At 41.5% G+C, this 20,805-nt stretch overlaps 2 protein-coding genes across 2 annotated transcripts; both read right to left on the reverse strand.

Annotated features, from left to right (window-relative positions):
• Positions 1-938: 938 nt before the first annotated feature.
• Positions 939-2,971, reverse strand: LOC121997707 (probable protein kinase At2g41970). Its single transcript, XM_042552275.1, has 7 exons — positions 2,848-2,971; positions 2,411-2,664; positions 2,171-2,297; positions 1,772-2,045; positions 1,496-1,628; positions 1,310-1,396; positions 939-1,093 (listed from the first exon to the last, which is right to left on the reverse strand). The coding sequence occupies exons 1-7, from the start codon at positions 2,930-2,932 to the stop codon at positions 971-973; spliced, it is 1,083 nt and encodes a 360-aa protein (XP_042408209.1). The 5' UTR covers positions 2,933-2,971; the 3' UTR covers positions 939-970.
• Positions 2,972-13,950: 10,979 nt separating this feature from the next.
• Positions 13,951-15,829, reverse strand: LOC121997709 (peroxidase 15-like). Its single transcript, XM_042552277.1, has 4 exons — positions 15,537-15,829; positions 15,236-15,427; positions 14,659-14,821; positions 13,951-14,572 (listed from the first exon to the last, which is right to left on the reverse strand). The coding sequence occupies exons 1-4, from the start codon at positions 15,777-15,779 to the stop codon at positions 14,091-14,093; spliced, it is 1,080 nt and encodes a 359-aa protein (XP_042408211.1). The 5' UTR covers positions 15,780-15,829; the 3' UTR covers positions 13,951-14,090.
• Between the last annotated feature and the right edge of the window lie 4,976 nt (positions 15,830-20,805).

The raw sequence follows: 20,805 nt of genomic DNA on the forward strand, positions 1-20,805 counted from the left end.
TGAATAAAAGAAATAATATTCACCCATATTTGACAGGATCAGATCTCCTGGTCCATATTTTTATGGAATAAGAGATGGACCATATAGAATTATAGTCGGATCATGGTCGTAATCCGATCGTAATTGATTATGATCCTTCTTTCGGTTCATCGTCCCTCCCAGATTATAGTTTGGGTCGGGACGGATAGTTGAAAGGCACCCGAAAGCTGCCCTCGCTCGAGGCCAGTAACTTGGTCACTTGCCAACCACCGGTGACCTCCAACCATCCGTCCAAATCCAAACTATACCTAGGAGGATGATGAACATAGGGAGGGATCGTAATCAATTGTGATCGAATTGCGGTACGATCCGACCGCAATTCCATATGGTGCATCTCCTGGTCCACAAAAATGTGGACCAGGAGATCTGGTCTCTATTTGACAAAACTAATAAGAACATCCATATTGACATTAATATTTAAAGTGTTAATATCAACGTGGATACTTTTAGTAGTATTATAGTATTAACACGTTAAATTCTTTGAACACGTTAAATTCTTTGAATACGTTAATATTTATCGATTAAAAAATAATAATAATAATAACATATTGGTATTAAGGCATTCGTGTTAAATGCAAATATGGACGCTCTTATATTTGTGTTTTTTTCATGCTACTCCAACGAAAAAAAACTTGAAGGTTACAACACATACTAAGATCTATTGGTTTTTTACTACAATTTCAGCCAAAAAAAAACTCATATTTGAATGATTTTTGCAGTTCATCGGCTAAGCACAAATGACCAATGACAATAAATATACTCACTGCTCTTATTAGAAAATTATCTAGTTTGCCACAAGTCAACATATCTAATTAATAGAACAAATTTATGAGTCTATGACAGAACATTACAAGTATGAGCATTCACAAGAAAACAAAAAATCACCCAAAAAAACAAGAAAGAAAGATCCATGGAGGTAATTCCATAAGCCCTAATTGTTGGTTTCTTGGCCTGGTTTTGAAGGAAGAAGAGGCTGAAGGGCTTTCACAACGACTGTCATGTTAGGTCGGAAATCTGCTTCATACTGCACACATAACGCTGCCACTGCTGCCAGCTGAAAGTACAAATAAAAAAAAAAAGAGGAAATTGTAAATTGAGGCAGATTTCTTTACTTCACTTTCGTTTTGTTATTTATACTCCTCAATCAAACTATGAAAAAAAATAAAAAAGCAATAAGTGAACCCATTTATGTTTCGGTACAGGTCGGTCTCGACCGGGTCATGTTTTTTCAGCTGAACCAACCTAACTATTAGTGGTTTTATGAACCTACCTTAGCAACTGCTTTTGGAGGGAAGTCAGTTTCTAACTTGGGATCAACACATTGCTTCACTTTGTCTTCACTCAATCTTGGAGTTGCCTACAGGGCCACCACGACCAGAGTAAGTAACTATTAACTACGATTGGTCGATTATCTTCATTAATGATTAATAAATAAGAATTAGAAAGAACAATTTACCCAGGTAACTAGACTTTGTTGCCCCTTAGGCATTGTGTGATCTACCGGTTTCCTCCCAGTTAAAAGCTCAAGAAGGATAACACCAAAACTGTATATATCACTTTTCTGTGTCAATTGGCCAGTCATGGCATACCTGCAAGATAATATTAATGAATGAATAGAAAAATGAAAAATTCTATTCACTCAATGACTATTATAAACAAATCATTTTTGTTTGGGCTTGTTCACAAGTTCTATGCTCACAATTTAAAAAAATGAGAGCAAAGTAGGACTTACTCGGGGGCATGGTAGCCAAAAGTTCCCAACACTCGTGTTGAATGCAGACGAGCTGCCGTGTCAGGGGACTGGTTAGTTAAGTTGAAGTCTGCAAGTTTGGCAGTGTAATCGTCGAAGAGGAGGACATTGCTGGATCGAACGTCCCGATGAACGATTGGGGGCTGAACTTTCTCATGTAGATACTCAAGGCCTCTTGCTGCACCATAGGCAATCTTGACTCTTTGGTTCCAGCTCAGGAGTGGACCTGGTTCAGCACCTTGCACACCTTTCCTCCCTGTGCAGTAATGAAGCACTCTTTAAGACTCCATCTAGTTTATCAGTATTATTCCTCTCTTCTTTTTTTTCAAAAAATCTCTACTTAATTCTTATTTTGACAAGGTGCTTTCGACTTTTATGTACCGTGCAAAATATCATGCAAAGATCCATTTGAAGCAAACTGATACACCAACATCCTGTTATCATCTTCCAAGCAGTAACCTAGTAACTCAATGAAGAACTCATTCTTGAGTCTTGAAACCATTGACAACTGCAACCAAGGTTACTTATACATCAATGGATATTTAGAAACGAAGTGATCAAATGCAACGTTTAAACTTTTCACTTGACGTTGACAAATTAAATTGGTTGAATTAAAGTCACCTGAGCTGCAAAATCTGAATCAGGTTCACTGGAGGCACTGGTATCCAGCTTCTTGATGGCAACAGGTTCTCCTGTGCTCAGAGTTGCATGGTAGACCTGCCCGTAGGACCCTTCGCCAACCAAGGCCTTCTGCCCAAAATTATCCGTTAGTCGATTCAGCTCGTCCAGTTGGATGGCTGGTATTTCTATGGGTAACACCTTTGCAGGGGCTCCACTCCTGGCTGCACCAGGTCCCCTTGGATCCCTACCTTGACCTGCATCAACAATAACAACAACAATAATAAATCAATAAATATAAACAACAATAATCTATAAGGATTTGATATGTTGTCCGACTCCCGTGTCCGACCGGGGTGGCCGAAAGTGTGAGTCAGTCGCGGATGGAATCATGCTATGAATGGTTCAGAAAAAAAACAAAAAAAAAATAATTTGATTACCAGGGGCAGTGCGGTTTGGAGGCGCGGCATGTTGGCTGGCTTGTTGACCAAAGAATTCCTCCTCCACACCTCCACAGCACAACATATTGAGAAAACCTCAAAGGTAGTGAAAGTCAAAGCGCCTCCTTGAACCGGACAAAATCAAACCAAAATAGACTCGACCCTAGACGGATCGGCAAAATTCACCAGACTCTTCCCTGTTTGCCACATGATAGAAATAATTAATGATGGAAAATGTTCTAGATGGGATAACCATGTAGGCATCAATCTCCAAAAGCAATAGAATATCCTTATGATTAATTTTAAAAAGTAGCAAAATCTAATTTACGTGGGTACCTGATAACAAACCCAAAGTATAATTCTGTAGATTACAAAGAACAAGGTGATAATGAGGGATCTCGGTAGAGAAGAATATAATCAGAAGACTGTGTTTTACTAATTAAATGACGTTTTGGAAAGAAAAATGGGAGGAAAAGGAGTTTCAGGTACCTGGGTTAGCGAATGGACGGCATTGTTGAATCGACTGCAGGAGCTTTTACGGAATTTTGAGGTGGATTCTCTATCGAATTGTGAAAACTCCACCTGCCTAAGAAGAAGAAAAGGGAGAAGAATTAATAGGAGGGAAGAGGCAATAGGAAGAAGGTGGACAGGGAGGAGAAGGGAGAGAATGGTGGCGTAGTTAGCGGGGAAAGAGCCAGTCAAATAAATAGCTAGATGAATAAATAACATCACAATACAAATAACGAAAAAGAAAGAAACTAATAACAGGTAGGTTTTATTTGCTAATATATAACAATAGCCAACACCGCTCGTTTTTTAATAATAAATATGATGTCATTTCAGCTCAGCTGCACGTAAATTTAAATGAACGCACGCTTCTGATTTATTTTTTGAATAACTACTTGCATCCATCCTTCCATGCTGGCCTAGTTACTGCCAATCAAATTAACTTACATATGAGGATTCGGGATTGAATGTAATTAACCGCTCAATTTTCATAAACAATGAGGAAAATGGCCACGAGAAGGTGAAAGGCAAGATAACTGCTGTTCCTCCTCCAACAAGGAGGAAGCCGAGCCGGATGGAAGGCTACGGTGTAGTCTAGTCAAATTCAGCTCATGTAAGAGAGCAAGCTCCTTGGTGTTCATTGGACGACAATCTTTTTGGCTCCTACATGCCTTGCTTCATCGGAGACAGTATGCCAGCCACGAGCCTTTGGAGGTCTAGGTATTTTTGAGTAAAAAGTTGAAAACATAGCTTTTCTTTGTCGGTGGTGGTGGATTCTTGTTGCTGTTAGGACCAAAAGTAGCTAGAGGGGGGGGTGAATAGCTCGTCGCGTTCGCTCGGTGCTCGGCGTTGCTTGTTCCTTCAAAGATGTGCAGCGGAAAATACAGAAACAAATACAACAACGCTAACACGGTTGGTTTACTTGGTATCCACCTCACAAGAGGTGACTAATCCAAGGATCCACACCACGCACGCACCCTCCACTATGAAAACACTCCTTTTCGGTAACTACCGAGGGCGGAGAAACCCTACAAGACTCAATACAAGAAGAGAGGGAAAGGATACAAGAAATACAAGCTTACAAGCTTACAATGAGTACAAAACCCTAACCCTAGCTTCTCTTCTTGGCTTTGATCCGCCTCTTGACTTGGAGAACTTCCAAGATCCTTCAAGAACTGGCGATCTGAGCTTTGTGAGCGCTGTGGAGGAGTTGGCGAGAGCTCTGGAGTGAATCGGAGAAGTTTTTGCGGCCATCGAACGCTGCGGCTATAAACGACGCCAACGGTCGGATCCCGATCGATTCGAATGTTCCCAATCGATCGGAGGCTTTGGATCGATCCACGGATCGATCCGAGCTTCTGATGAGCGGCGGATCGATCCACGGATCGATCCAGCTCTTATCGGGGACCGCCCCAATCGATCCATCGATCGATTGGGACCTCTGATCGATCCACGGATCGATCCGGCTCTATTGGACAGTCGGATCGATCCACCGATCGATCTGGAGCTGGATCGATCCATCGATCGATCCAAGACTTGGTTTTGTCCAAAACCAAGTCCTAAACCTCCAAACCAACATCCGGTCAACCTTGACTGTTGGTATATCATGCCAGCATCTAGTCACTCCCTTGACCTGCTAGGACTCCCTTACCAAGTATCCGGTCAATCCTTGACCCACTTGGACTTTTCTCTCATGCCAAGTATCCGGTCAATCCTCGACCTACTTGGACTTTTCTTTCATGCCAAGTATCCATCAATCCTTTGACCTACTTGGACTTCCCAGCACCGATGTCCGATCATCCTCGATCCATCTGGATTTTCCTTGCCCGGCTTCACTCACTGTGGCTTTCACCTAGCTTCACTCACTAGGATTTTCCATCCGCCAGCTTCACTCACTAGGACTTTCACCGCCTTCACTTCACCAGGATTTCCATCCGCCTAACTTCACCCAAGAGGACTTTCACCGCTTCACTCACCGTGATTTCCATCCGCCTAGCTTCACCACTAGGACTTTTCTACACCGCTTCACTCACCGGGACTTCCTTCCGGCTTCACTCACCGGGACTTTTCTTCTGCCGCTTCCTCACCGGGACTTTCATTTTGCTTAACATCCCAGTTAGGACTTTGAGTATCCAACAACCTTGACCTACTTGACTCTTCTTCAATCAATATCTTATTGTCAAACATCTAAACCCAAACCAAGACTCAGCTTGGTTCCCAGTCAACCTTGACCTGAGGGATATTGCACCAACAATCTCCCCCTTTTGATGTTTGACAATACCACAATAACACTTACAATCCCATATGTAAGTTAGGCTAATCCCATAGCCTTCTTCTTCATGCCACTAGGTAATGAAAGCATAAATTAAGCTCTTCATTCTCCCCCTAAGAGGGCAAACTCCCTCTAGGTACTGAAAGTCTAACTTACTCCCTTTCATGAGTCCTTTCATTCTCCCCCTATGACCTTCCCATAGGTAATGAAGGACTAAGCTTAACCATACATTCTCCCCCTATTGGCACATATCAACCCATCGTTGGACACACATCAACCTATGCTCCAATTCTGGGCACACTTCAACAAATCCATTTGTTGAAGACTCTCCCCCTGAAGAGTTGCTCATCGTTGTTCACAACATCACTCGTTGTGATCAACACGATAATGAAGGTCCCATACCCTTCATTTATCCTTAACTTCTCCCTCAATGTAGACAACTACCCAACCTTGAGCATTATCTACCACTTGAGTGTCCACTTGAAATAATGAGGATATCCACTCCCCATTTCTCCCCATTTCAAGTTTAAATGCTCAACCTTGAGCAAGTTCACAACAGAAGGTTAACCACCTTCCAAGGTTCATAAAAAAAATTTTCATGTCTTTAAAGAGTCCCTCCCCCTAAAGACATGGTGGTAACTTCTGTCATTGCACCAACAATGACTTGGAATCCCTAAACCATTAGGAAACCCAAATTTAGAAGTTTTGAGGTTCAAATATTCAAAATTTGAAACAACCTCAACCTAAACTTCTACTTAGTCTTCGTTAACCAATCCATCCTTGTTTTCAACATGAAAACACCCTTTGTATGTATACAAATGTATTTAAGGGGTTTGGAATGGTTACCTAGACTAAAATAGGTTCAAAGATGCTGAAATCAGGCCTTCCCAGCCAAAATCAGCAACTTGGATCGATTGGAGTTGGGTTCCAATCGATTGAACCTTTCTGAATCGATCCACTGATCGATTCAGACTCCCTGGATCGATCGGCTGATCGATCCAGCGAGCTTCTGCTCGCGGGAATTGCCGTTTGAATCGATCCATGGATCGATTCAGGAACTCCAATCGATCCATGGATCGATCGGAGCTCTGATAGTTGCTGAAATTCCATTTCAGTCAACTTCAGAAACCCCTAGAAAATTCTACAAAAATCCAAAAATTATGAAATTTTGTGTAGACATTATTTAGGGCATACTTAATCATGGAAAAATAGCTTTCTATGAAAATACATCATATTTTCAAAGATTGACACAAACTTGAAAACTTGCAAAAACTTTAGTGTTTTTCTTCAAGTTTGTGTCTAACTATTCAATGGTGATTACTATCAAAAGATAGCCTTCACCAAGGTTTTCCAAAAACATTTTAAAAACATTTTCAAAACCAATATCCCATCATGTTCTTTGGGCATAATGCACATGACTTGTACATTAGCTTTCCCAATGATGGGAAAACACATAACTATGTGTTTTGATGAACCTAAAACTCAAAAGAATGCACTAAATCAACATCTTGAGCTTTGTTCATCATCCTAACATCTCACTTGTATATAATATGCACTAAAACACATACAAGTCACCTTAGAGGTCTTTGTGAGATGTAAAATTTGGTTTTGCCCTATTCTAGGGATCATGCATATCTATCTAGGCATTTTAGAGATATTAGACATCCACCCAGGATGTCACTTGTTAATAAGTGTCGTTAAATGCCATTCGTCCTTAATTACAAGGAATTAAACTAAATGCATGATTATGTTATGGCATACATCAAAAGAAAATAATTTTTCAAAAGAAAATATCCTATTAGTACATGATGTATGAATGTCATGACATGGTATTTTTGGATTTTTCTTAATAAAACATGAATGTAAAAATAGACATGATGTCATGACATATGATGGGCAAACAATCATGGCAATATTTAGCATAAATAAAATATACCTAGATTAACTATCTAAGTATCCTTAAAGTCTTAGCTAAACTTACAACTTAAACCTAGATTGCCCTAAAGTGCTTCAAGAAAATGCCAAAGCCTAAGTTTGCATTTCTTATTCCCTTGATTAATTTATGTCAATTAAAATAAACATGTCCCCAAATGTTGGCATATTCCATTTTTCCTCAAGAGTAGCACTTTTAAATTTAAGGCCCGGATTGCCTTAAATTGCCTAAGAACATACCAAAAACCCAACTTGATAGTTCTTATGAATTTTCCAATATGTGTCATTTAAGATTAAAATCAATTCTTCCACCATTAGGCACATTTTACTCTTTCAAGGAGTAATCAATAATTCCATTTCATTTTCAAAGGTTAACAAAAACCTTGAAAATGCTCCTTGAGTGTCAATTTCCTCAAAGTTGGGTTAACTACCCTTCTAATCGGAGTTGACACTCTCTAACCCATCTATGGGGTAGAGAAGATGCTCCTAGGAACCCAACACCTATTGGTGCTCCTTGGATGCTCTAGGAACTCACTAGGGATAACTTCCCTAGATACCTTCCTAGTGACCTTGTTGGGCTTCTTAGAAGCCTTGGTCACATTTTCTAGGTCAACTCTAGGGATAACCTCCCTTGTGACCTTGTTTGTGACTTTCTTAGACTTCTTAGAAGTCTTAGTCACATTTATTGCAAAAATACTCTTAGGGATGACTTCCCTAGTATTTTTGGCTTGACCACTAGACCTAGGGTTTGTTCCATAACTATATGGAACTCTATGGTAAGAGGGCACATCCTTCTTAGCCTTTGGTTTGTATCCCAAACCTCTATGGCCATTGGATGGCTTTTGTACCCCTAAACCTAGGTTATGCTCATTTTGCCCTAATAGGATATTTTCCATCCTTTTTAGGGTCTTTTCCATTTTATCAAGCCTTGATCTCAAGACTTGATTTTCTATCACTAAGTCCTTAGTTTTTGGTTTTTCATTTGATCCATGAGCATTTTTGTTTCTAGGCTTGTATCTTACATCCTTAGAGTTTTTGCCTAGGTTTTTACCTACATTCCTAGCCTTAGGGATAGTAGTTTTGGCATGTAGGGCCACATGCTTTTCCTTAAAGCCCTCATGCTTCCTATTCTTATGGTAAATCGCATTAAAATGATAAAAATTTGATCTAGCATGCTTTTTACCATTTTGCAAGGGAATAGACTCAACGAAAGTTACCTTCCTTTTTACCTTGGAGGCTCCCCCTTGACTAGTGCCTCCTTGAGCCTCGACCATCTTCTTCCCCTTGGGGCATTGACTTCGGTAATGCCCCTTTTGATGACACAAGAAGCACACAATGTGCTCCTTGCTCTTCTTTGTCCCGGGGGTGGTCTCCTTGAGCTTCTCCTTGCCCTTTTGTGCCACTTGGCCCTTCTTCTTGGCCAATTTAGGGCATTTGCTCTTGTAGTGCCCACTTTCCCTACACTCAAAACATATTATATGATTTTTATTTTTAATTGAAACATTTATACCTTCTTGTATAGGGATGGCACTTGCTCCTCCATTTGATATTTCTTGAATTTCGGAGGTGGCACAATCTTCTTCTTCTTCACTTGACCCGGATGTAGAAGCTTCTCCTTCTTCTTGATCCGGCGTCACCAAGAATTGCTCCCCCTCAATCCTAGAGGTGGAGGCTTCATCATTTTGAATGTGAAACAAGGAGTATGCTCCCTCCTTGTTCCCTTCGGTGCATTCCCTTGAGGATGAAGCTTCTTGGATTTCCTCTTCTTCGGAGGTTGAGCATCTCTCAACCTCGGAGTCCTCCTCTTGGTCTTAATCCAATGAGTCGCCCTCTTTGGATTCTCCTTGATTTGATACAGTGGAGGGGATCTCATGAATTCTTGCCAATTTGCTCCAAAGCTCCTTGGCATCTTCAAACTCTCCAATTTGTTCCAAGATGTTGCTTGGCAATAAATTGACCAAAAGCTTGGTCACTTTGTCATTGGCCTCACATCTTTGGATTTGGTCTTTGCTCCACTTGCTCCTTTTGAGTACTTTGCCCTTGGAATTTGTGGGAGCTTCAAAACCTTCCATGAGAGCAAACCATTGCTCTATCTCCATCATAAGAAAATTTTCGATTCTTGATTTCCAAGAATCGAAGCTTGTAGATGAATATGGTGGAGCCACCCTTGTGTCAAATCCAAGTCCATCTTGGAATTGCATCTTGAAGTTGAGCTTGATAAAGTCTTGAACTTGAAGAATTTGCTTCAACTTCTTCACCCTCTAGCTTTTCTTGTTATGCTTGACCCTTCCGGCGATGATTCCGGTGAAGAGCGGCCTTGCTCTGATACCACTTGTTAGGACCAAAAGTAGCTAGAGGGGGGGTGAATAGCTCGTCGCGTTCGCTCGTTGCTCGGCGTTGCTTGTTCCTTCAAAGATGTGCAGCGGAAAATACAGAAACAAATACAACAACGCTAACACGGTTGGTTTACTTGGTATCCACCTCACAAGAGGTGACTAATCCAAGGATCCACACCACGCACGCACCCTCCACTATGAAAACACTCCTTTTCGGTAACTACCGAGGGCGGAGAAACCCTACAAGACTCAATACAAGAAGAGAGGGAAAGGATACAAGAAATACAAGCTTACAAGCTTACAATGAGTACAAAACCCTAACCCTAGCTTCTCTTCTTGGCTTTGATCCGCCTCTTGACTTGGAGAGCTTCCAAGATCCTTCAAGAACTGGCGATCTGAGCTTTGTGAGCGCTGTGGAGGAGTTGGCGAGAGCTCTGGAGTGAATCGGAGAAGTGATTTTTGCAGCCATCGAACGCCTGCAGCTATAAACGACGCCAACGGTCGGATCCCGATCGATTCGAATGTTCCCAATCGATCGGGAGGCTTTGATCGATCCACGGATCGATCCGGCCATTCTCGAAAGCGCTGGATCGATCCACGGATCGATCCCGCACTCAACAGCGTCCCAATCGATCCATCGATCGATTGGGACCTCGATCGATCCACGGATCGATCCGAGTCTCTGATTTCAACCGGATCGATCCATCGATCGATCGGCACTTGGTTTTGTCCAAAACCAAGTCCTAAACCTCCCAAACCAACATCCGGTCAACCTTGACCTGTTGGTATGTCATGCCTAGCATCTAGTCACTCCCTTGACCTGCTAGGACTCCCTTACCAAGTGTCCGGTCAATCCCTTTGACCCACTTGGACTTTTCTCTGTGCCAAGTATCCGGTCAATCCCTTTGACCTACTTGGACTTTTCTTTCATGCCAAGTATCCAGTCAATCCTTTGACCTACTTGGACTTCCCAGCACCAGATGTCCGATCATCCTTGATCCATCTAGATTTTCCTTTGCCTGGCTTCACTCACCAGGGCTTTCACCTAGCTTCACTCACTAGGATTTTCCATCTGCCTAGCTTCACTCACTAGGACTTTCACCTGGCTTCACTCACCAGGATTTCCATCTGCCTAGCTTCACTCACTAGGACTTTCACCTGGCTTCACTCACCAAGATTTCCATCTGCCTAGCTTCACTCACTAGGACTTCCTTCTGCCTGGCTTCACTCACCAGGACTTCCTTCTGCCTGGCTTCACTCACCAGGACTTTTCTTCTGCCTGACTTCCCTCACCAGGACTTTCATTTTGCCTAACATCCCAGTTAGGACTTCCCAGTCAAGTATCCAGTCAACCTTGACCTACTTGACTCTTCTTCAATCAATATCTTATTGTCAAACATCTAAACTCAAACCAAGACTCAGCTTGGTTACCCAGGTCAACCTTGACCTGAGGGATATTGCACCAACAGTTGCAAATTATAAATGTACCAGATTTCTTCAGTGTTTGATCTTGTTATTTTTGAATCTCACTAAGATTCTTTGGTTCCATGTCACTGTTGGTCCTTTTTGTTAGATATATGTGAATGGAGAAAAGGTAAAAGAGGCATGAAGTTCTATTTTGAATGAAACTTTAGTCTCACATTAAGAGTTTCAAGATATTTTAGTTAGTTTATATTTCATATGTATTGTTGATCTGAACAAATATATGGAGAGAGACTCTTTTACACACATGGCACATAGAGATGTAAATGCGTCGAATGTCGGACCGATCGAGATAAAATTTACCAAGTATTTAAGGGTATAACGATCAAGTGAAACAGGAGGATACAGTTGGATATCTCTCAGTTCACCGTAAGACTCGAATTCTGCATTTGCTCGGCTCTCTACTCGCCTGACCTCTTCTTCACTCAGTTGCTCAGTCACTTGGTTTGCGACTCGCTTGGTCTGCTTGATTGTCCTCTCGCTCACTCGGCTGGTCACTCATCTGCGTTCAGCACTTGGTAAAAATCAGTCCCTAATGACAGCCTGAGATTATCTGTTTAGGTCATTTCGACAGATAAATTGAATTTAATTTTATGTATTTAAATTCAACTAATCCCTAAAATCTCTGGTAATAAATTATTTTATCCAACACTTCTCTCGAAGGGGCATTAGTTTGTTCAATAAGACATTTCTCCTATATCAAAATCATCATACAAACCTAGAGTGTGTAATGCTGCCTTTTGGCACAGTCGATGGGTAGAAGACCATCTTGAAGAATCTGTTTCCTTCATTATGCAAGTATTATTTTCCTTCATTAAACTTCTTAAACTTGCCCTTGGTAAACCAAGGGCACCTTTGGCCACATCATACTCTTGGAGATGGAACTCTCTTGGACAGTATTTTGTAAGATTGACTTATCATTTCCATTCTTGCTACGGTAGTCTAAATAGACATGGTTCATTGGTGTGGCTATCCTGTTCTCCCATCAAAATCCAATTCACTTGGTTGACTTTTATCAAACAGAGTACAAATGAAGGTTGCTTTAACCAGAAAAAGGATCCTTTTACAAAATCTATACTGAGTTATGCAACAATTCTAATGATGAAGACTCCTTGATTCACTTTATCAAATTAACCAAAAAAAAGTGAGTTTATCGTACCTGGGCGACCATCGGATCGGCAGGGCCATATTCGAACGGCCAAGTCTAGATGACGGCGTCAAAGGTCACGATGGCATCGGAATACGGTGGAGGAAGGAGAGGCACACTGTAGGAGGAGGAGGCAGAGGAAGCTCTTTGGCGGCGAAGGAGGAGGGGTAGGGTTTAGGCGTTTGTAGACGAGCGTCTGGAAATAGAAGCGCGCCTGGGGGATGGAGGTGATGAAGAGAAGCTGTGGTGGAGATGGAGGAAGAGGAGGGGGCAGTAGTGGCGGCCGAGGCGGAGATGGTAGAAGTTGTGGCGCGGAGATTTGGGGCTTTGAAAAACAGAAGAAAGAAGGGAATGCTGCTGAATTTTGCAAATATCCCCTTATTATTTGTAAAAGAATGATAAATTAGGTAACATCAAACATGAGGTGACCAGTCTAATCTTACGAAAGTTTTTCATCAGCTACTAAGGTTACACACCACATTTGGAGGGAAATTCCTGTAAATATGTCGTAGTTAGGGATAGAACCATGGATGTCTGAATGATAATTTGACGCTTAATCTAGGGAATGATCAGTAGGTTGTCACATGGATAAAAGAAGATTGATAGATATACTAATGTGGTTTAAACGGAGTTCCAACGCAAGGTCAAATTAGCGCCGGGCTACTTTAGCCCCCAAGCCCGACTCCTTAGTCTTCCAGTCAGACTCATTGGCCTCCCATACTCTAAGGCCTCTCAGCCCGACTCCTTAACCTTTCGGCCAGACTCCTTAGCCTCCAAGCCTCCCAATTCCTTAAGCCTCTCAGCCTCTCGACTCCTGAGCAGTGTAAGACGAATGATAATTTTAGAAAAAAAAATAATAACCATCGCGTAAATCTCAAATTATTATGAAAAAAGACAATGGTGTGAATAAATCTTATATTATTTAAGAAATTAAATAATAATAAAATCGGAACAAAATCTCGATAATTTTGAAAAAAAAAAGACAACAATATGAATAAATCTTATATTATTTAAAGAATTAAATAATGATAATTTAAAGATAAGAAAAGTCTACTATCTCTCTATAAAAACTAGTCCTTTCCGATATCCAAGGTATGTATACGCACACCTACGCATATCGGAATCTTACTGCTAATCTTCTTCCTTCTCTAACTTGAGAATCAGAATGACTATACCAGAAAACCCCATGCCCATCATTCTAACATTCTTCTCTTTTTGGTTTATCTCCGTCCAAGTTCCTAATCACATCATCATCCTTGTTGACATTCGATGATTGACGATTAAGTTGGCAACAAATCCAACTCGCATGTGATTCACTCATTAAAGTTCACAGACAAGATCAACGCACTTCATAGCTTTGAGTTTAGGCCTGTTGTAGGTGTCTGATTTAACCATGCAACTCCAATTCATTGATAGAATTCACAATCTAAATCATAAAGACATGCATTAGGAACAAACTTGAACATTGCACAAATAGTCACCGACTGATCACATTCACACTGAAGTCTGAACATTGTTCAAACAATTATTTCATTTACCAACTCCACAAAGCACATGTCTATTGTAACTATATCTCTTCAGCAGAGGAAGCTTCGACGTCTCTCAGTCGAATCTCGAACTGGGGGCCACTCGCTCCGTTCACCATTCGGCAATTTTTCCTAACCTCCCCACTGCTCCCCGTCAGCACCTCGATGTTCCCCATCTTGATCATCCCCTTGACGAAGCTGTCAAAGAAGACCTTCTTGTCGGCGGCAAAGAGGTTGACGTAGGGGGCGGTGGAGGCGTTGGTGTCGGCAGCACTAAGCAAATCCTGATCGGTCGTGAGCAGCCCCTTCAGGTTTTGTAGGTTGGTGTAGTACTTGTTGTCGAACACGTCCGGAGTGACGGGGTCGAGGTTATTGAGCACGGTTCTATTGCCGCCATCCGGGCAGCGTTGCCGTAGCTTCGCGAGGTAGGCTGTGTTCAACGATGGATCTGGGTTGCCGTTGCTGAAGTTGTAGAGCCGGTGTCTGAAGGTGAAGCATTGTGCCCGCCCAAAGGTGTGAGCTCCTGCACATTAATGTAAAATTCAAAATCAACTGCCCCTTTTATGGATAAAAGATTTTTTTTTTTCAAAATTTTAGTGAGCACGATACCTGATAAGGAAACAAGATCAATGTCATTGAGGCCAACGGCGGCGAACTTTCGCTGGAGAACGGTGACATTATCAAATGGGCCAGGGAGGATACTAGCGGCGTTGAAGTAGGCCATCCTTCCATCCCTTCTTCCAAGCGGCACAGTCCAGTGAGGCCCGTACGACTGTTAAACAATTTAATTTTCAGTATATATTTTTTTAATTTAATAGATTAATTTATTATTTGTATGAACATGTATAAACATTTTTCTGGTGGAACATCCCTCCCTGATTTAACTCGAGGTGTTAATCAATCCGTTTTGGGTTGCGTAGGCATATCTTGAAAGGGGTATGCTGTGTAACTTGCTCCGCTGATTACAGCGAATAGTGGCTTGATTTACAGGTCAATTTGAAATATAAAAATAAAAGCATATGCGCTCCGGTCTCGGCACTACGATACGTGCTAATTCGTGGGCCAGTATACGAATAACAACATATTTGAAATTACTGAAATTTTAATAATATATTTATAATGGGTATATTTAATTAATCAAAATAAATTCTCATGGGAAATAAAAATTTGTTGTAGTAATTCTTACCAAGTGGACGGATGCTTCGGCGGCAATAGCTAAGATGTCAGCACAAGACACAATTCCGGGGCAACTATTCTCCACGGCGGTTTTGACAGCGTCGATGACCTCGTAACCTCTCGCAGAGTTGTTGTTTGGAAGAGCAAACTTTTCGCTCTTAATTTCAGTAGTATTATCTAGCAAAAGTGAGGCTTCGCATCCCTGAAATAAAAATTAACATATAAATAATTATTAATATTCACTTTTCTAACCGTTTAAGCGTCTCAAATGAATGGTGAACAACTAACTAGTAACTACTATTCATGGTTACATTAGTGAAGCAGTCATGGAAGAAGAGACGGATGAGGCTGGCGAAGATCCGAGGGTCGGAGTGTTGTGCGAGCAGCAGCTGCTCGCGCACGATGGCTGACACGTTGGGGCAAGTGTTGTCGTAGAACGTCGGGCTCAACTGAGCCTCGCACTTGTCGAAATGCATGACGGCTATGAGGCTCAACATCAACAACAACGACACTGATAATGCACTAAACGGACAAGCGAAGGAAGAAGATGCCATGGCTGTGCTGTTATCTTCAATTGCTATGCCATGCCATGCCCCTCGGTTGCTATATATATCATAGCTGCAAAAAGAGATAAGGGACAGACAAACTGAAGACAATAGCTTAGCTAACAAGCCTTTGAAAGTTCTCACTTGACTTTTCATAAAAGCTTTTAAGGAGGGAAAGCCAATGACAGTGAAGATTTGATGCCTTAACCTGTTTACCCCACAAAAGTATTGTGACATGTGGGGGGAAATGCAGAAAATTCCTTGCTTTCTCGATGGTTTTGCGTGCCCAGTTCGAATTCTCTTGCTTTGGGGGGCATGAACTGGAAAATTTTGGCATGTACGGAATCCTTATGCACTGATCATAACCTTTAAACTCTGAAATGAACATTAATTCTGTTTTTCTTGTTGTAACTCTGAACAACGCCGTTAGCATATGGACATGAATTCTGCATTAATTATGCTCTGAGCAGGTGGAAGAATACTATTCTGATCCGAAGAACTCCCACAGGACCATCATTAAGGCAGAAAAGTCAAGAGAGTTGGCATCAGGATGTGATTGCATGAAAACACTAAGTCACACGTTTTCCATGACTCATTATCTACTTTCATTGTGTCATTTACGACCCCGGGTTATGGTATAATGAAAGAACGTTAAGTTGTCATCTAAATTAATTCAATTAGACACATAATAGATCGATCCTCTCAAATTTAGTATTATCTGGTTGAACGGATTACGTGTGTCATTCATGACAATGAGTCTGAGGTCGATGCATTGTTTTCCAAGTTTTTTTTTTATCCTCGCAGAATCATTGAAGCACAGGAAAGACAATGAATTTTTGCCCTGTTGTAATTTAATAGTTAAAAGGAGAGTTGGGTATGACAAGTTTCAAAGAAGGAAATGTCTCCGCATTAATTTTTAACAAATTAAAGTTAGGAAGACAACCGTCATCACCTCTACCGTAAGCATCAGGATAACTTGTTATCCGTGTCCCGGGCGATGTGATGGTTAAGACATGGAGTGTTGTCACATGAGGTCTTGGGGTCGAAACTCGGCGTGACCGAGCATAACCATTTGCACTAATAGCTAGTAGTCACCCGTGATTTACCTCCTCCGTGTTGGCCTAGGGACGGATTGACAGGGGCGCTGAGGGCGAGCGAATCGCCTTTTGCCACAGGATAACTTGTTATCCGTTTCTAAAGTCATCCAGTGGCATATAAAATTATCAAATAATTTATCTTCCATGGAGTAACAATTATGATAATTTCACAAGATTAAAAAAAAATACGATGTGGAGCTTCTTTTTACGAGAGAATATGCTTAGTTAGCATTAGGGTGGAAAAATATCGAAAATTTTCAGTTAGATCGTAGGAGTAGTCACTGTGAGATGTCCTTGATGTTGATAAAGTCACCATGAGTTGGAGGAAGGTAAGGCTGTTGGAGTTGTCTACGTAGTAAGAGAAGGGAATCATCATGCGACTATAGGGAGGACTGAATCGTCTTGAGAGCACGCAAGGAATAAAAGAGCAAGGGAAAAAGGTTAAAATGGAAAAGAACAGTAGCATATTAATGGAAATAGGTGTGTGCAAATGTACGTACGAATACATTAGCCCATGAGGACGAACTCCTTTTATAACGTGCAAAAGTAGGATGTCACATCCGCGGCTGTCAAAGGGGATAGTGTACTTTTGACAGGATATCATATCCTAGTAAGAGGGTATCCCATTGTCATATCAGTGGGTTACATCATCCATATCTAGTACTGTGGGAGATCGCGTTAGATCACACTACGTAATCATGCTGTTCCACGTACCATGCCAATCCACGTGGAGTTGAGCAGCTAGATATTTGAGCTTGGGAGAGGCGTTGGTTAGGTGAGGCCGAATGGTGCGAGCAGGGCGTTGGATTGGGGAGTTGAGTTCCTGAAGTCGAATGGACCAACTAGAGTGTTGGGCCTAGATCGGCGGAGTTGGGAGGAGAGTTGGATCGGATCGAATCGACAGGGTTGAAAGGAAGGCTGAGAAGAGCGTTGGGTTGGGGAGTCAAGAGGAGTGTTAGGCCTAGGTTGGCGAAGCCAAGAGGAATGATGTGCCTATAGTAAATTGATTACACTAATACAGTAATAATTGCACCAATAAATGACGAGCATGCAATAAACAGTAATAGAGTAAGGTTAGGAATTTGTGTATCTCCGGTCGAAGCGTCGGGCGTGCCGATTGTCTTTAGAGAATTGATTGCTGCCCATGGTGCAGAGGCTCTCTGGCAAAATCCTCCTAAGATCCGACAACCGCTCGCGCCGTTCGTAGGTGCATTCCAAGACAAACACCGCACTCTGACTCAACCTTAGATCGCAGAACCAAGCCTCAGAACTTGGAAAGAAGAAGAAGAAGAAGAAAGCATAGAGCAGAGGAATGCTTTGCTTTCTATTTTTTGGAGTGAATTGAGAAGGAGCAGAGGAAGTGTATTTATGCACTTCGAAGCAGTGTATGCACCAAAGCGTACGTCGCTTTGCTTTCTCACGCACGGGTGCGTCGCTTTCTCATGGACAGAATCACAAGGCTTCGCTTCCGCGCTGCTTTGCTTTCCTCACGTGGACAGAACCAAACCGGACCAGAGGCAAAAACGAACCGGGTGAACTAAACCAGACTGGCAAAAACGAACCGGGCCGCCCGTAAGCGCGAGGCCCACGAGCTGGGGATTTGCACCCCCCCCCCCTGCGCGCGATAATCGCGTGCGTCGCGCCCGGTTTATGGATTTCCGGTTCGAACCCCCTGAAACGACCTGATTTGGGCTTGGCCCACGCATGCGTGTAGGTCCTCCTTAACTTGACTAAGCTAGCATGGAAGACTTCCATATATAAAGCCTTCTAAGTTTCTTAGCTTAGCAATGTGGGACTAAAAACAATGGGAATATTTTGAATTAAAACTCAATAATCCCCCACTAATTCAAATTATTTTGATCAAAAAATAAAGATATGTTCTGAGGCTTGGTTGTAATGAGCTTTCAGTGAAAATACCTTCCAATTTGAATTTTCACCTAAGTATACCAATCTTATTCACATATGTTTGAAGAGAACTGAGTCTTGATCTTAAACCTTTTATATGTGAAGATCAATTGGTAACAACTCATCACTGGCGACGGTTGAATCCTTCTGGGTTGGTGCATTACGGCCATGCCACCGAATCTTGTTTCATAAGTGCTAAGGAGAGTTGCCTAGACCCCCCACACTGCGGCCCCACAATTACACTTACATAGGTGAGTTCTCCAAGGATGTACTGCAAGCATCCTGTCATTAAGACCTTGAACTCATTAAGAGCTCCTAAGCTCATCCTTACTAGCAGTCAAGCATCTATCCAGGGAAGAGACTATGAGATTATATCTCAATTAATTTGATGCTTACGATTCATCCTTATAGCTTGTTTATACCACATTGAACCTACTTCTTGGGATCTCCAATCAGATAGGTTGGGTTGTTGCTATAGATGAATCCAAGACAGGCCTCAGTCTCATTCCCTTACTAGATCTCTTGATTTTCTCAGAATCAAGCCCTTTAGTGAGTGGATCAGCAATATTGTCCTTTGAACTTACAAAGTCCAATGACACCACTCCAAGAGACACTAATTCACGAATAGACTTTAATCGTATTCGTACATGTCTCTTCTGTTTCTGGTTATACTTGGAGCTTCTAATCTGAGCTATTGTTGTTTGATTGTCACAGTGTACTGAAATAGAAGGTATTGGCTTCATCATCAAGGGAATTTCAGAAAGAAGACCCTTCAGCCAATCAGCTTCAGTTACTGTGGTATCCAAAGCACACAATTCTGCCTCAGATGTAGAACGGGTTATAATCGTCTGTTTAACAGACCTCCAAGCAACTGCACCGTCTCCAAGTGTAAAGACATAACCAGTAACGCCTTTACACTCAGCAGTGTCCGTTATCCAACTAGCATCACTAAATCCCTCCAGGACTGCAGGGAATCTCCCATACCACAAACCCAAGGATATAGTGCCTTTTAGATATCTGAGTACTCTGTCTAATGCATCCCAATGCGTTCTGTCCGGACAGCTGGTAAACCTGCTCAATTTCGATATAGCAAAAAAAATATCAGGTCTAGAACAATTTGTTAAATACATTAGACTACCTATTATTTGTGAGTATCTTAATTGAGATACTGTCACACCACTCTTATTCTTGTGGAGAGTTTTTGAAGGATCATACGGTGTGACTACAGATTTAACTTGGCTATAGCCATATTTCTCTAATACTCTCTCAATGTAGAGTGACTGAGAAATTGCTATTCCATCAGTTGATCGAGTCAACTTCAGCCCTAAAATCATGTCAGCACAACCCATATCCTTCATATCAAACTTATCACTTAAGAGAGCCTTAGTCTCATTAATAATAGAAAGGTTATATCCAAACAGTAGAATGTCATCTACATATAAACATAAGATAATACAATTATCACCTTTCATTTTAGCATACACACATTTATCAGTCATTCATTTCAAAGTCAAACGATAACATAGCTCTATCAAATTTTTCGTGCCACTGCTTTGGGGCTTGCTTCAAACCATAAAGAAATTTAACTAACCTACAGACTTTATTCTCATTTCCAAAAACTACATGTCCCTCAGGCTGATATATATATATCTCTTCTTCAAGATCTCCATTAAGAAATGTTGTTTTGACATCCATTTGATGAACCTCAAGATGATATATAGATGTCATTGCTATCAACACTCAGATTATAGTAATTCTAGTAACAGGAGAATAAGTGTCAAAATAGTCAATCCCTTCTTTCTGTTTAAATCCCTTAGCAACTAGGCGGACTTTGAATTTATCTACTGACCCATCAAGTTTTAATTTTCTTTTAAACACCCATTTACATCCTATAGTGTTACACCTAGGAGGTAAATCTACCAACTCCCAAGTGGCATTAGAGATAATAGAGTTCATTTCACTTTTAATGGCCTCTTTCCAGTGCTTAGCTTCAGGAGAAGCCATAGCATCTCGATATGTCACAGGGTCACCTT

Source organism: Zingiber officinale, chromosome 6A (assembly GCF_018446385.1).
Source record: "Zingiber officinale cultivar Zhangliang chromosome 6A, Zo_v1.1, whole genome shotgun sequence".
Taxonomy (NCBI): domain Eukaryota; kingdom Viridiplantae; phylum Streptophyta; class Magnoliopsida; order Zingiberales; family Zingiberaceae; genus Zingiber; species Zingiber officinale.